We start from the raw sequence: 13,765 nt of genomic DNA, 5'->3' as shown, positions 1-13,765 counted from the left end.
CTGACTTGCTGGGTTTTAATAGTGTTAATGTTAACTGATTCAGAAAATGAAGGGGAGGTAATTGATTTGGGTCAGAGTTTTTAAATAACAGACTTTTAATCTTTGGGTTTGGAGGAAGGTATCAAGTGTTTTCAAGTCAAAAGGCTCCAAGTGAAGTCATGAAATGTTGGTGTTTAGTCGAAGTCAAGTTGCAAGTCTTTTATGATTTCATCAAGTTGAGTCCAAGTCATGTGACTCGTGGCCAGTATTACAGACAATATAAAGCCCAATGTGAAAGGCTGTTATGTCACACAGGATATTGTATATTTCAAGGTTTTTGTTGGGAAATAAAACTGATTAGGTTCGATAAGATTGTTGTTACAGGAGACAAAGCTGAAAATAAATGAGCATCTCTAATGAAGTGAGGTGAGGTCAAGAAGAGAATTAAGGACCCCCAAGACAAAACCACCACAGTCTGAATTTAAAGGCGTTTTGTCTTTAGAGCTACAGTTTGCAGAAGCTTCTTTTTCTAGTTATTCTTCCACAATCTCCCCTGGTGAGAGAAATAACAGTGGGCGGTGAATGGAGTCCAGGCGAGGTAATCCCCTCTGCTCTGTAGACCTCCTGTCGCCCTGTGAAGGACCCCCAAGTAGCCCAGGGGCCAGCAGTGGGGGCCCCTGTCCTGCTGCAGCAGCAGCACCACTTGCAGTCAAGCAGCGGGACTCCAGGCACTCACTTCCCCAGCTGCTGACGTCAGCTGGCAGCCTGGGCTGTGCTCGCCGCTCCGGACATAGCGCCGAGAAAAATGCTGCTCTCCGTACCGCCAAGGGCAGGAATCAACCCATACAACGGCTATAACAGCAGAAACAGCAAAAAGGTAAACGCTTTCGGGATTTTCCCTTATTCTCGGCTTGTTCGCCCTGCAGGGCAACACGCCCGTGTGTGTCGCGACAGAAAAAGGCTTGTGACAGTGAGCTGCAGTGTCCTTGAAAAGCGAAACGTACTGAATTTAACTTCAGACTTCGTGGAGTGAAAATGCAGCGTACAGAGCCGCCGTGCTCCGCGGGCTGTGGAGGTGGGAGAATTAGCTACCGCTCGGTCCTGTCATGTTGGACGCCTGGTGTTTTATTTCCTAGTATTTGTGCGTGTGTAGTACAGTAAGGGATGTCGATAGGGCTCTGCTCACTCATTTGAAAAAAGTCAATGGTGGAGAGCAACTTTTATGGGTAACTGTACCGTGTTGGGATAGCGCGTCTGTGGCTGGATGTGTTTGTGGAAGTGGGGGTAGGGTGAGAGGCAGGCTGAGGGGAACATGTTACAAAACGAATTCTGCCTCTTCCTCCGCGGGCTCCGGACACTCATATCTAGTGTTAAATCAGGTCTTCATTGTCTCCGCCGCCGCGTAAGTTTGCAAAGTTTTTTTTCCTCGTTTCCCATCTGAAAGCGGAATATGCCCCACCCCTTGAAAAATCCCACCAGACCATGATGACTACATTCCCAGAATTATGAATCGCGCTCTCGTGGTTGCATTCAATGTTGACATTGCCACTTTGCAATCAATATGTGAGGGGAGGATACTCTAAACAAGGTTTGATCTAACAAGATACGATTTAATTTATTAAATACATAAATTACAAATTTGTTTTTTAAATGCTACATTATTATGGTCACTGATAGGAGAGACTATTTTTTGCATTAAAACAACTTTTGCTTCTTTAAATCTATATTTCTGAGAAGTAGGTTGCACATATCATGTGTCTTCTATCTATGGACTGTAATGGCTTAGAAGTGATGGTAAAAAGCTCTTTCATTATACATGGCGACATTGTGATTTCACGTCCACAGGATCCACAGTAGCTCCTCCTGTCCTTCTGCTCCGGCTTCTTTTGTGTGCTCCTGAACTCTAAATGGCATTTGGAAAATGTATATTGGCATATTGTCTTTCTGTGATCTTGGGCACCGCCTGGCTGCTCATCCCTCCCAGATCTGATGTCAACACGAGCGCCTGTCTGAGGAAAACAGCATTGTGTTTGAACTGTTTGCTCTACACACACTCATACGCATGGTTTGCAATTTAATTTAATGAACTCACACTGCGTTTTTACTGAACATACATTTATCTGCAGACATTTATTTGAGTTAGTACTCGATTGGACGTCATGTCGCTGCTTTGAGGAGTCTGTCTGACAAATAATTCCTTCCCTAATCAGAGCACGCCATTTTTAGCTCACCGGGGTCCAATAAAAATTGTTAAATATCACTTTTAAAAAGGAAAGTCACTGCATGAGCAATCAGGACTGTCTTGTAAATGTTAGCAGTTGCAGTTTCATTCTCAGTTTGGTCCCTGTTGTTTCTGACCAAATGTGTAATAAATGTATTATATGATTATGGATAGATTGGCTATTGTCAAGGTAGACATTCAGTATAGACACTTTTATTATTTAGTTATTTATTTTTAAAGACCTAATCCATGTTTATGAACGATTCTATATGGGCTGAGCTCACCTGTCTCTTCCAGTATCAACTGACGTCTATAAACTAAAAAAAAAAAAATAACAATCATTTTATTGTTTTAGTAAGTTTTTAAGCAAAAATGCCAAACATTAGCATTTACTTTTTCATATATACTGTAGTAAATACAGCCCATCTTTGTGTTTTGGACTGATGGTCAGACAGGTGATTTGAAAATGGTATTTTAAAAAAATATTTCATATAGACAAAAATGAATCAATTATGAAAATAATTACTAGTTGCAATACGCCTTGGGTCACTCAGTGTTGTTTTTTGTTTCAGAAGCTCAGTGAGTAAAAGGAAAAATAAGACATTTTGGGAAATTCGCTTATTCCCTTTCTTGCTGAGAGTTAGAAGAGAAGATTAATGCTGCTGTCTCGTCTGTATGCTAATTGTTAAGCTGCAGCCATCAGCTGGCTAACTTAGCTCAGACCAAAGAAGGAAAAAGTTAGCCTGGCTCTGTCCAAAGGTAATAACACCCACCAGAGCTTCCCCCAAAATGTCGAACTTTTTCCTTAAGCAAAAAAAAATCATTATTAAGTGAGGTATAGGTATTATATTTATATAATCATTATATGCACATAAAATGTAATAACAGTTTCTTACTGACAGTTTTAGAGTTAACCAGTATCAGTGGGCCTTTCTCGCTCCCTCCTATTGTCAGTGTTAATTTACAGACATTTGGCTGTTCTCTACTGTTAACCAAGAAAAGAAAAGTTGTCGTTGTCATGTTATAGCCGTGTTATTTTTATAGATTATTAAAAAATACTGAACTGCATGCCCTCACTGTCAATTTTTACCCTGTGTGATATGGAGAAAATCAAACGTCACATTATTTTTGTCCAAATAACTTGATGTTATATGCTGTAAAACATTAGCTAAATAAACAATATGGTACAAAATACTACATTATAAACATCTACTGAAGTTGTTCTTAACCAAAGTATCTTCTAGGGGCTCCGCGGAAAAACAGGGAATCATAATTCTTTTTAATAAATAAATTAATTTACAAAAGAAGTGAGCCTAATGTGAGTAAGAGTCATAAGAGCGACTATGCTGATCATAGGTTTCACTTCCTCCAAACTGTAGCTGGCAATTATAGCACTGTGGCCTTAATCATGTATAACAACCAACATCTTTTCAGATGGCGGTCCTAAAGTGAAATTTTATCAAATAGGCGTCCGTGACCTAAAGTGTATTAATTTAGGAGTACTTGCAATGAAGAAGGTAAAGACCTGCTGATCTGCTATATACAAATGAAGCATGAAGACAGGCATTAAATAAAGAATGTAAAGGGAAGTCAAGTTTTCTCCTCCAGCTGCTTTAGTGGTCCCAAGCTTCTCTATTTTGTGGAGCTAAAGTTCACAGAGAGGTCAAGTTCCTGTGCTGTGATTCCTAACGTTTCCACCTCCCACATCCACCTCCTCACTCTTTTTTATCTCTTGCTCACATTCCGCCATACCTGAGCCGCCCAAGTACACAAAATAAAAGCCTGATCACAAACTGAACACGCCAAGGGGTAAGAAAAGCGCTCTTTGTGCGTGTGAGGTGATTACCGAGCCCTACGACTCAGAGACGTTTGGTTGCTGTTGTGCTTTAACCCAGCTGCTCCTCCCCTGACTCAGCACCTCATTTCCTCCCTCAAATAAATAGAATTAATGTTCTCAAATCAAATTTGGTCGGTTTCCGCGTAAAGCTTCCTGGATGGAAAAATAGCAGGAGGCGGCTTGTCGCTTCTCAAGGTATCACACGTCTCGCTCAGGGTCTCATTGAATGGCTTGTTTTTGTACTCGTCAGTCAGATTTTTGTTCTCATGTCTGTGGGAGTTTTTTTTTTATGTCAAGTTATCTCTGAGATTTAAAGATCTGGATGCTTCAACACATAATCCATCAGGTAGAAGTGAAAGAAACGCATGAATTGGAGCATTAAATTGTCACACAGATTCAAAGGGTTTCACTAAAAGTTCAGACATGGCAGAATAGAAGAAGTGAAGTCTCCCATGCTTCTTTCACCCTTTCACTTTCACGTGCACAAGCTTACAGGCGTCACCAGTGTTTCCTAATTCTTGCCAGGGAGTCTTCTTTACTTGCGTGACATTACTCTTTGACAACAGTCAGAGTTTGACTGCAGTGTGTGGCAGAAGTGGAATATCTTAAATTTAAAACATTGCTTTCAAACAAAAAGAGGCTTGTTAAAAAGCTCACACATTGACATACAGGCACACAACACATAGAGGACAGGATTGATTTTTACTTTGTGACATGAATACCTCACATAAATACCTTGATCAGAATAAGTTTGTTTGGTAAAGCAGGTTCGTCATGTGAGTCCGATCCTGTGCCTGTGGCTTAACAACATGGAGTCTGTTTTTGTGTCAGTCGCAAAAAGAATACCGTTCATTAGCAGGCAACAAAATCAATCCAGAGTAAAATTTACCAAGAAATTGCTGCGGTAATCATATATAATTTATATTATGAATCATGCAAATATGTTGACATATGTTGCTGTGAAAGGTCCCTTGAAATTGATGAAGTCTCTTAGTAATGGCTCATTGATTATCTATATACTATATACACTATAATAAGTAACAATTACTGTTTTAAAACTTGATCACGTTCAGCATTGCCAGTTTGTGTTTAGCCTGCCTGCGTTGGTGACTCAAATCATGCCCTTCAACAATTCTCAGGTAAACTGTCCAATCACAAGGGTTTATTTTAAGCAGGCAGTGATTAATCACTCTGCTCTGGACACTGGAGGCGAGAGCATTTTAACTACACCAGCAACCTGCAAGGAAATTGCAGCTATTAATAAATCCTTTTACTTTAGATAACTTTAGCTTGAAAAAGACTGTTAATGCAATTATATGGACTTTTAAAGCATATTTCATTGTCATATATAGTGATGTGGCCTTGAAGGAAATTTCATTCCATTTAAATGGTTAATAATTAACACTGTCTCGCTCCCACAGATGGATCACTGGTTATCGTGATGAATATTTGTGAACACCAGTTGTAAACATTGTAGCAGAGCAGTATGTTGGCTTTATTGGGGGTCAGGGAGTTGATAGTTGGCAGCGAAACAGGAACCTTTTTGGTGAAAGAATTGATCAAGTTCACATCTTAGAGTACCACATTAGAAAAACTGTATGGAAACTGAAACATTTGATAAATTTTCAATTGTGGAAAAAAGTTATGCTTGCTTGAGTTGTTAAAGTTGAGGCGCTAAATGGAATATGGAAATGCCTTTGCCGAATAAGTTCTGATGTAGCGAACATTTTACCCACATCACTGATCAGATGTTTTCGTCTTTAGCCCTGTTTCCACCAAACACTTTCGGTATTGTACCTTTGGAACCAAAAATAACCCTTCTGACATGGTACCTATAGGGACCAGAAGTCTGTTTACTACAGCTGCTGTGAGAAGCAGCAAAACATCATTTCATTTTACAGTTATAGTTCACTGAAGTATGTAAAACTTGCCATGGTATGAACGGTGGTTACACAGGCCTTAAACCAGCCACAACTCAGCCCTGAGCAAGAGTGACTGTCTGCCATTGACCAATCAACAGTCTTCAGTGTTCACAGCTCCACCTTTTAGTACTGGATCTGTGGGTGCTAGGTACCCCAACAGAGGGGTGACAAAAAAATGGGGACGGTACAAATTGGTTCAATTGGTACCATCCACAACTTTTCACAGTGGAAATGAAAGAAAAGCGTACTGAACTGAACTGAACCATACTGTACTGCTTGGTGGAAACTGAGCTTTTGTCTGTCCATACAGAATGAATCATGACCAACACAAGCTAACATAAAAGAACAATTAAAACAGATGACTGAAGATGTCTTTCAATTTTTCTCTTGTAGATGGGTTAGATGGCCATGTCAACTTGTTTTGTTTTTGGTATGCAACCTCTACTTCTTCTGCTCTGTTTACCGGCTGATTACAGCCATGCGGAAAGCCACCCTCTGATAAAACTACACTTTGCAGAGCCTAATTTATTTTCTCCAAACCAGCTGATGGAAGCGCATCTATTTTGCATTTCCTTTTTGCAACATTTCAAAAGTTTGCTTAAAAGTCAGTTGACACTTTAATGGAAACCCGGCTTATGATGACCCTGAATGCTTATAGTTCTGAATTAGATGTTCTTTTACAGGATAGCGCCACTAAAATGTCAGATGTCAAGTGTTCAAGGGGATTTTTCCAAACAGTTTCTGAATAAGTCTGTCTTACCCCGTGGCAATAGTGTATCTTTGACCAAAAAAAGTAAAGCAGATGAAATGTACAGTGTGATTGATTACCATACCCGCAGTGTGTCAAACAAGATTCAAGTTTGTGCAAGTATATTTTCCTATCGTGATGACATGAAGTGAAACCAACTGATGTCTGGGAGGTACAACATCAATCTAAAAGCATGTTACTTTGTTGGTCGGTGCATAGTAAATGGGCAAAAACATGAGAAACCCCAAGTACTTGAAAACATTACACTGAAATAAAAAACTAAGTATCCAATTAAAACATTTGACCTCACACATTCATCACACCCCATTGACAGTCCACCTAAAACACGCATTTACTAAAGATTTAAATAGATATGTGTTCTTTACTGTTGATGAGGGTTTTGCATAAAAAATCTGAAACCATGGTTTGACTTAAACTTGAAATTTCAATGGAGACATGACATCAATGAATGGAACAACATTTAATAACGACAGTGATTAACTGATTTTATTTGATGATGTAAAAGACATAGAGCGCTGCACCTCACTCTTCACATACATTAACAATCACAGAGGATGTAAACACAATAAAGCCTGAAGGCTTAATTCCATAGTGGTGCTCTCATAAACACTTAAGACAGCACAAGATAAAACATCAACAAGACATTAAGTGCAAACAGGACAATCAACATATAAATAGCAGGCAGCTGGGTAGCTATGACAACATGCTGTTGTTGTTTTAGTGGTCATAAAAAGTTAGAAATTAAAACTGAATATGCTACATATTGTTGGCAGTTCTTTGTGGCCACTTTAAATGTGCTTTGTGACCCAGATTCAGATTTATGGGTAGATTATTCCACAAGAAATATACAGAACCAAACACTTAAATCTTGAACAAGATTTGTGCACATCCACACATCAGTATTTAGACCAGCTGCTCTGAAAGTGAAAGGTTACCTTTAGAAAGACAGTTATTCTATCAGTTACAAGTTTCACCTTGAATCTTTGAAGAATCAAATGACTGTGCACGTAGGTGAACTTTTCCTTTGACAAGGCTGAAGCTCTACAATGCCTTTTAGCTAGTTTTTACAGCCCACACATTTACAGCAGGGTTGAGTCTCACAGCTCTCATTAATCCTGTTTCCAGCAGCAGCAGGCAGCTCTTTCCATCAAACAAGCTCTGATAAAACCACTGTACACGACCTTCCCAGCACCAAACAGCAGTTAAAGGCAAACATACTGACTCAAGTGAATAATGTGAATGTTAGCGATACAGCTGCATGAAGCCGAATGTCTGTAAGGAAACACAGAGATGCTGTGGCACTTAAAATTGTGTTTGCAGCCTGTTGATAATGAATGAATGCAACTAACACACAGAGTAATGACATCAATTACATTGGTGCCACTGGGGCATATCTGATCAGTGCATCAACAAAATATTGGACTTGAACTCATCAGGTTGCCAGAGGCATGGCCCCACTGGGATAATGATGTTGCTCCGTTATTATCGATCTGTAAGTAGGTAACTGCCAACACATGAGCCATACAAACTTTAATTCAATGGCGATAGTTTTTAGAGTTTGTGTTCTCCCTGGTGGTCAAAAATTAATTCAGTGTAGCTTGAAGCTAGGAGCAGAGTAACTTCCAAATAGAGCAAACATTGAAATGCCAAAAACTACAGTTCCTAGAATGACCACTTGAGACTGACTCCAAAGGCGAGTCAAACCCCATAGACAACCATGTTAAAATGACCAACTACAGCATAAATAATAGGGCTGCCCCTGACTAAGAATTTTTCTAGTCGATCAATAGTCGTCATTTAGGGCCATTAATAGACTAGTCGCCTGTATGTTTATGATATTAATTTGATTATTAAATAATATATTTTAAGCGGGGCAACACATTGGTTTGAGTTCAAGGTGTGAGAAAGAATAGTATCAGTAACATTGTTAACACTGTGCCACATTACAGAGAAAGACAAAACCGTACTAATGAACCTTCATTAATACAGGCCTATATTTTATCTACAAGTGCATGTCACACACTGAGCGAGCCGCCTGTTAATGACGCTGTTGGCAAAGCAGTAATGATTGTGCTAAGGGGCTAATTGGCACGTAGCTACTAATATGCTTCAGATGGTACGTCATGTTTGTAGTCGACGAATGACAGGCAAATGTTTGCCTGCAGAGTTTACATATCACCTTGGGTTCGTCCTTCACCTTCTCAAAATGATCCCACACTTTGGATTTCCTGCCCGACATGTTATTAACTAGCCTGTGTGATAACTGCAGGTACCAGCCTTTGAAATTAACATGACTCCTGTCTGACTGCCGAGCGTGGAGACTTCCTGTGTCCTTCCTTTCAAATTAAATTCCCACATGGTCCAGTCATATAGGCTTTGATTTATTTTGACAAGGTGCGGCTTCTAATAGAGTTTCACATTTTTTTTTGTTTCATTTTTTTGCGACTAAGCTAATAATGAAATCTTGCCACCTAATGACCTTTCTGGTCGACTAATATTTGGTTGAATATTAGGGGGCAGCCCTAAGAAATATGTTTACAGTCTGGTCTCTAAAGCTAGTTTTCCCACTCATGTGAACTATGGCAGATGAATTTTTATGTAACTTACCGGTTTATACCATTTTATTAAGGCTTAAAGTTATGCATAATTCAGGGCGTGGTTGCTTTTAGTGACAGGCTGTCTGCCAGGCGTCCCTCAAGTTCTCATACAGATTCACCCCTCGCTCCTCCCCAGCTCCATACTTACATTCTAATATGAACACCTTGGGTCACTTTTGGTTCCAAAATGCAAACTTGAACTTTCAAAATGGGAGTCCACAAGCAAATGGGTGACGTCACAGTAGCTTTGTGCATTATTTTATAGAGTCTGTGGCGACTGCCTGCTGGTAACCCAACACTTAAGATCTTAATCACAAGTTTGTCTTTTAAAACCAAATTTAATGGCCATTATGAATTCAAGACAATTCATGTGTATTGAAAAGAAAGTTGGATTTTGTCGATGACATGCCATAGGTAATTAAGGAACAGTTTCTCCATTAAATGTTTTGTCCTTCAGTGAACAAGGTAATTTTTGCACTGTAATATGTCCTGCTCAGTATGTATCTTGATGACAGTTAAAAAAAAAAAACATGTAAGGGATCCGTATCAAGACTCTGTTTTATGTTAAAAAACTCTACCTGCTATTAATCTGCCAAAGTATAATTTTTTAAACTCTTAAGTTTTCAGTTATTGATTGGTGTCTGCCTCAGAATTCAGGGTGCAGTAACGACATGATAATCTTGCTTTAGTTATATTTTCTGTATATGGCAAAGATAATTCTTTTGTCTTAAACACACTGAAAACATATTAGATATGCTTGGAAATTCATGTTGTAACAACTCAACAACAGGAAATGCATTACATCCTTAAATAATCGTTGTCTACAGGGATACTTTTCTCTTTTGTATATTAAACCAGATGTTCCGCTGCAGTGACTCTCCTCACTGTACTCTTCTGTACCTTCGCCTTTGTCCTTCTGGCCCTCCGCCAGTTATATGTTTATCTATCGCTTTGTTTAATGTGTCTGATGGTTTGGATTGGTCCCCAACTTCAGCTGCCAGCCGCATGATCTGGCCAAGGTGAACAGGTAGAGAGGGAGGCAGAGTCCTTGGAGAAAGCACAGCTGTCAGAAATCTGATGCCAAGTACCGCAGTGATGCCAGACACTCGGTGTGCCTCACATTTTGTTAGATCTCTAGCTGAGCTGAGGGCCAGTGTTTGTCGGTATCTGTTTCCAAGCTCCCAGGCTTTGGCCACCTGACCTGACTTGGAAACCATGCATGCATGTGCATTTGCACAAAGCGTATGCATCAAGGTGAGCTCAACAACATTAAGAGACAGAGTAGACAGAGACAGTTTGAAGATTAATAGCTGCCTATTAAAAGACAACAGGAAGGGGAGGGTAAGAGACAGAAAGGAAGGAGGTTTCAGGAACGAGTCTGGACGTGAGTTCGGTGTCCCTGTCACCTGGTTGGAATGCAGAGCTCCTAATTCAAATGGCTGTGTGATAAGATCAGTAGCAGATACAGAGGATTTCCTGCCTGCCGCTATACTGCAGCTTTACTATACTCACAGTCCTCACCTAACCCTCGGCTTATGTAAAAATACATTTTTCCATAGATATCCAAGAGTATGACAAATAAGTAGTAAAATAAATTTTTGTTAGTATAATTTTTATCAACATGGCAAGGCTTCAGAAGTCGATGCTTCAAAGGTGAAAATTTTAAGCACTGAATTATTTTCCCATGACTCATTTTCCTTGTCAGTCCTAAAGTGGAGCCGGTGCAAAGCGGCAGCTCAGTGGTGTAACTCTATACAAGCCGGAAGCTGCGTCCTCATTCAGCCAGGCTATAAATCTGTGCATAAGCATGTAAGTCGGTCAGCTGGTCAGACAGCCATGGCTCTTTCCTGCCTCAGGAGAAGACAGGCAGCCAGGACATGGAAAGGCGGGCGGACCCCCCAGCAACCAGGAAATCCATGGAATTCTGTGGGTCAAACTGAGGTCGGCTGGAGAAGCCCCCACAGGGGGGGACGGAGATAAAAACAGAGGTGGAGTGAGACTGGAAAATCTAAACAGAGTACAGCAGTGGCCGTTCACAGTGTCTATATGAATGACTCACTCTTGATACCTTATTTTGATGTCAACACTAAAAACGAAACTGTACGCTTTTTGATATATTGATAGATTAAAGTCAGTCAGCACCCACAGCCTGCAGTATTTGAGAAAGACAACTTCCCAGTGGCTTCAGAGTATTGATGTGAGTTTACATCAAGGTAGAGGAAATGGTTTTATTTATAGCAGTGTTCTCGATTTTTATCTTAAGTTTGGTCCTAAAAATATCCAGTGATATTTTTTGAGCCTTTTGTTATGAATTTGGAGCGGTTCAGCAGGGGAGGTGAAATGCAAACACGTCAAACCCCATATGTGCTGAGGTTTAGGTTTCAGATGGTTTAAGGGTCATGTCAGTAGCAGGAAATACCCAACTGTAATGCTTGGACTATGTATTAAGATTGAAAAGAACTGTCATTAAAACATAGAGTTACTGAAACTAATCAGATATCTCAGTTTTAGTCTAATGAAGTTTGAAGTTGATGAAAACTGATTTCTGAGGGGACTGAATGTTTGATAAAAGATCTACTCATCTGTTAAATAAGAGAAAAGTATTAGTGCTTAAATGATTAGTGGCTTAATAGATCAGTCAGTCAGTCATTTATTAAGCAAAGATAAAAACTTTCACTGTTTCTATTTCCTCAAGTCTTGCTGCTCTATGTTTTCTGCCATTGTGTACTGAATATCTCTGGGGATTTTGGACTGTTGGTTGGACCAAACAATCAATTTGAAGAATTACCTTGGCCCATCATAATTTCCCAGAGGTGAAAGCTGCAGTCCTAGATTGGAAACATGATTTATTTGTTTCTAAGCTCATGTTGCCCTCTCAGCAACTACTGATCAACTAATCAAAAAACAATGGAGGAAAGTGGTGTTTCAGCATAGGGTTTCAACAGAACACATGCAAATCAAATGCATAGCCTGAAATGCAATCACCAACCAACAAGGCAGCAGCTTTTGTACCTCAAATCTGATTAGTTCAGTTTGGGATGTTTATTATGATATTTTGTAAGGAGTCAGAGGTCATAAATTATATATTTTGACTTGAGATCATATTCAACTTATAAAGATTTTACAATCAAGCATGCTACAGCAGTTTAAGTGTGTATGAGTGGGTGTGAATGCATATGGTGTGGTTGCAGACTGGCAATTTAAGGGGTTTTGTTGCAGTGGTGTGCTCTTTGTACAGTCCAGAGCTTGATTGGGACTTGGCACTCTGGTTAAGAGTGTGTGAACGAGATTACAGGTCTCTGCTGTCCTGTCCTTTCATTCACAAATTAGCTGCCTCCAAAAATGTATTCATCATGAACTACACTGTGACAAGATAGATAAACTCCTTCAGGCAGGCTCGTGCTGTGTTTGAATGTTTTCTGCCGGTCCTGCACATGTTGTGGTCTGACAGGAATTAACAATGGCTGGTGTTTTATTTATTATTCAAATTAACAGGGTTGGACAATTGACCGAATAAAAGAAACAAGTGTACAAGATAATGCAGCTCAGTTCATTGTAAGAAAGACATTGATTTTTTTCAGGCCATAGTTCATTGTGTTGTGCAAAATTTCCATCTGGATCTTTCTCATTTTAAGCAAGAACGAAAACACAAAGTGTGGGTGGTCGTGGTAGCAATAGTTGAACAAGTTTTTCACTAGTTGAAAGATAGTCTTTTAATAAAACGGGGCTGTCAATGCAGTAGAAAGACACAAATACTTTTGAAGTTGGTGCTACATAACCAGAGAAATGAGAGAAAAAGGGCTGTGGCATTTGCTTTTGCTCAAGAGGGAGAAAACCTCCAATGAGCAGAATTTACTGCGCTACATGATGGGACCAATTGAGTCTCCCACTGGTGGGTGTTGTTATGCGAGTTGCTTGTCCGAAAACAATATGGCGGCTGGATGGTAGCAAACGATCTTGTATTACAGTTAGACAGTAGGCTAAAATATGTTTCTACTAAGATTCGAAGCGAGTATTAAGCAATACAGTAACATAACCTTGGTTTGTAGTTGATCAGTGCTGCTTAATTTTACCCTTTCATCTAATTATTTTCAGCCTCTGTTTTTACAATGCAGGAAACAGTATGGTGCCCATTTCCTGTTCACAGATTTTCATATAACAGCCAAACAGTACACTAAAAATGTTTTTGAAAACATTTCTTAGTGAGAAGTAGGCAATGCAGTAACAGAATCTTGGTTTATATTTCAACAGCACTGCCTAGTTTTACAGTTTTTTGGAGTTGGGTCTGAGTTTGAGAGGGGTGGTATTGGTGGTGGTGGGGTGTCTCTATCTCAATCTGTCTCTATACCCTCTGTGCCCATGGTGATGGTGGCCATACAGAAATGAGGAAGTACAGTCTGTAGTTTGGACAGCAGCTCAAGAGCCAGGCTGGCAAATGAG

At 39.8% G+C, this 13,765-nt stretch overlaps 1 protein-coding gene across 3 annotated transcripts in view; it reads left to right on the top strand.

Moving 5' to 3' along the window:
• Nucleotides 1-702: 702 nt before the first annotated feature.
• Nucleotides 703-13,765, top strand: part of rbms2a (RNA binding motif, single stranded interacting protein 2a) — a 37,752-nt gene continuing 24,689 nt past the window's right edge. For 2 of the 3 annotated variants that reach the window (XM_049581944.1, XM_049581930.1), the window contains exon 1: nucleotides 703-856. In XM_049581944.1, the coding sequence (XP_049437901.1) occupies nucleotides 785-856 (72 nt within the window). In that variant the 5' untranslated portion in view covers nucleotides 703-784. The remainder of the gene's footprint in view (nucleotides 857-13,765) is intronic. The other variant, XM_049581936.1, reaches the window with a different exon arrangement.

The sequence above is a fragment of the Epinephelus fuscoguttatus genome, linkage group LG1 (genome assembly GCF_011397635.1).
Source record: "Epinephelus fuscoguttatus linkage group LG1, E.fuscoguttatus.final_Chr_v1".
NCBI classification, from domain to species: Eukaryota; Metazoa; Chordata; class Actinopteri; order Perciformes; family Serranidae; genus Epinephelus; species Epinephelus fuscoguttatus.
Note: the sequence above shows the minus strand (reverse complement) of the source record. Positions and strands in the feature narration are given on the sequence as shown.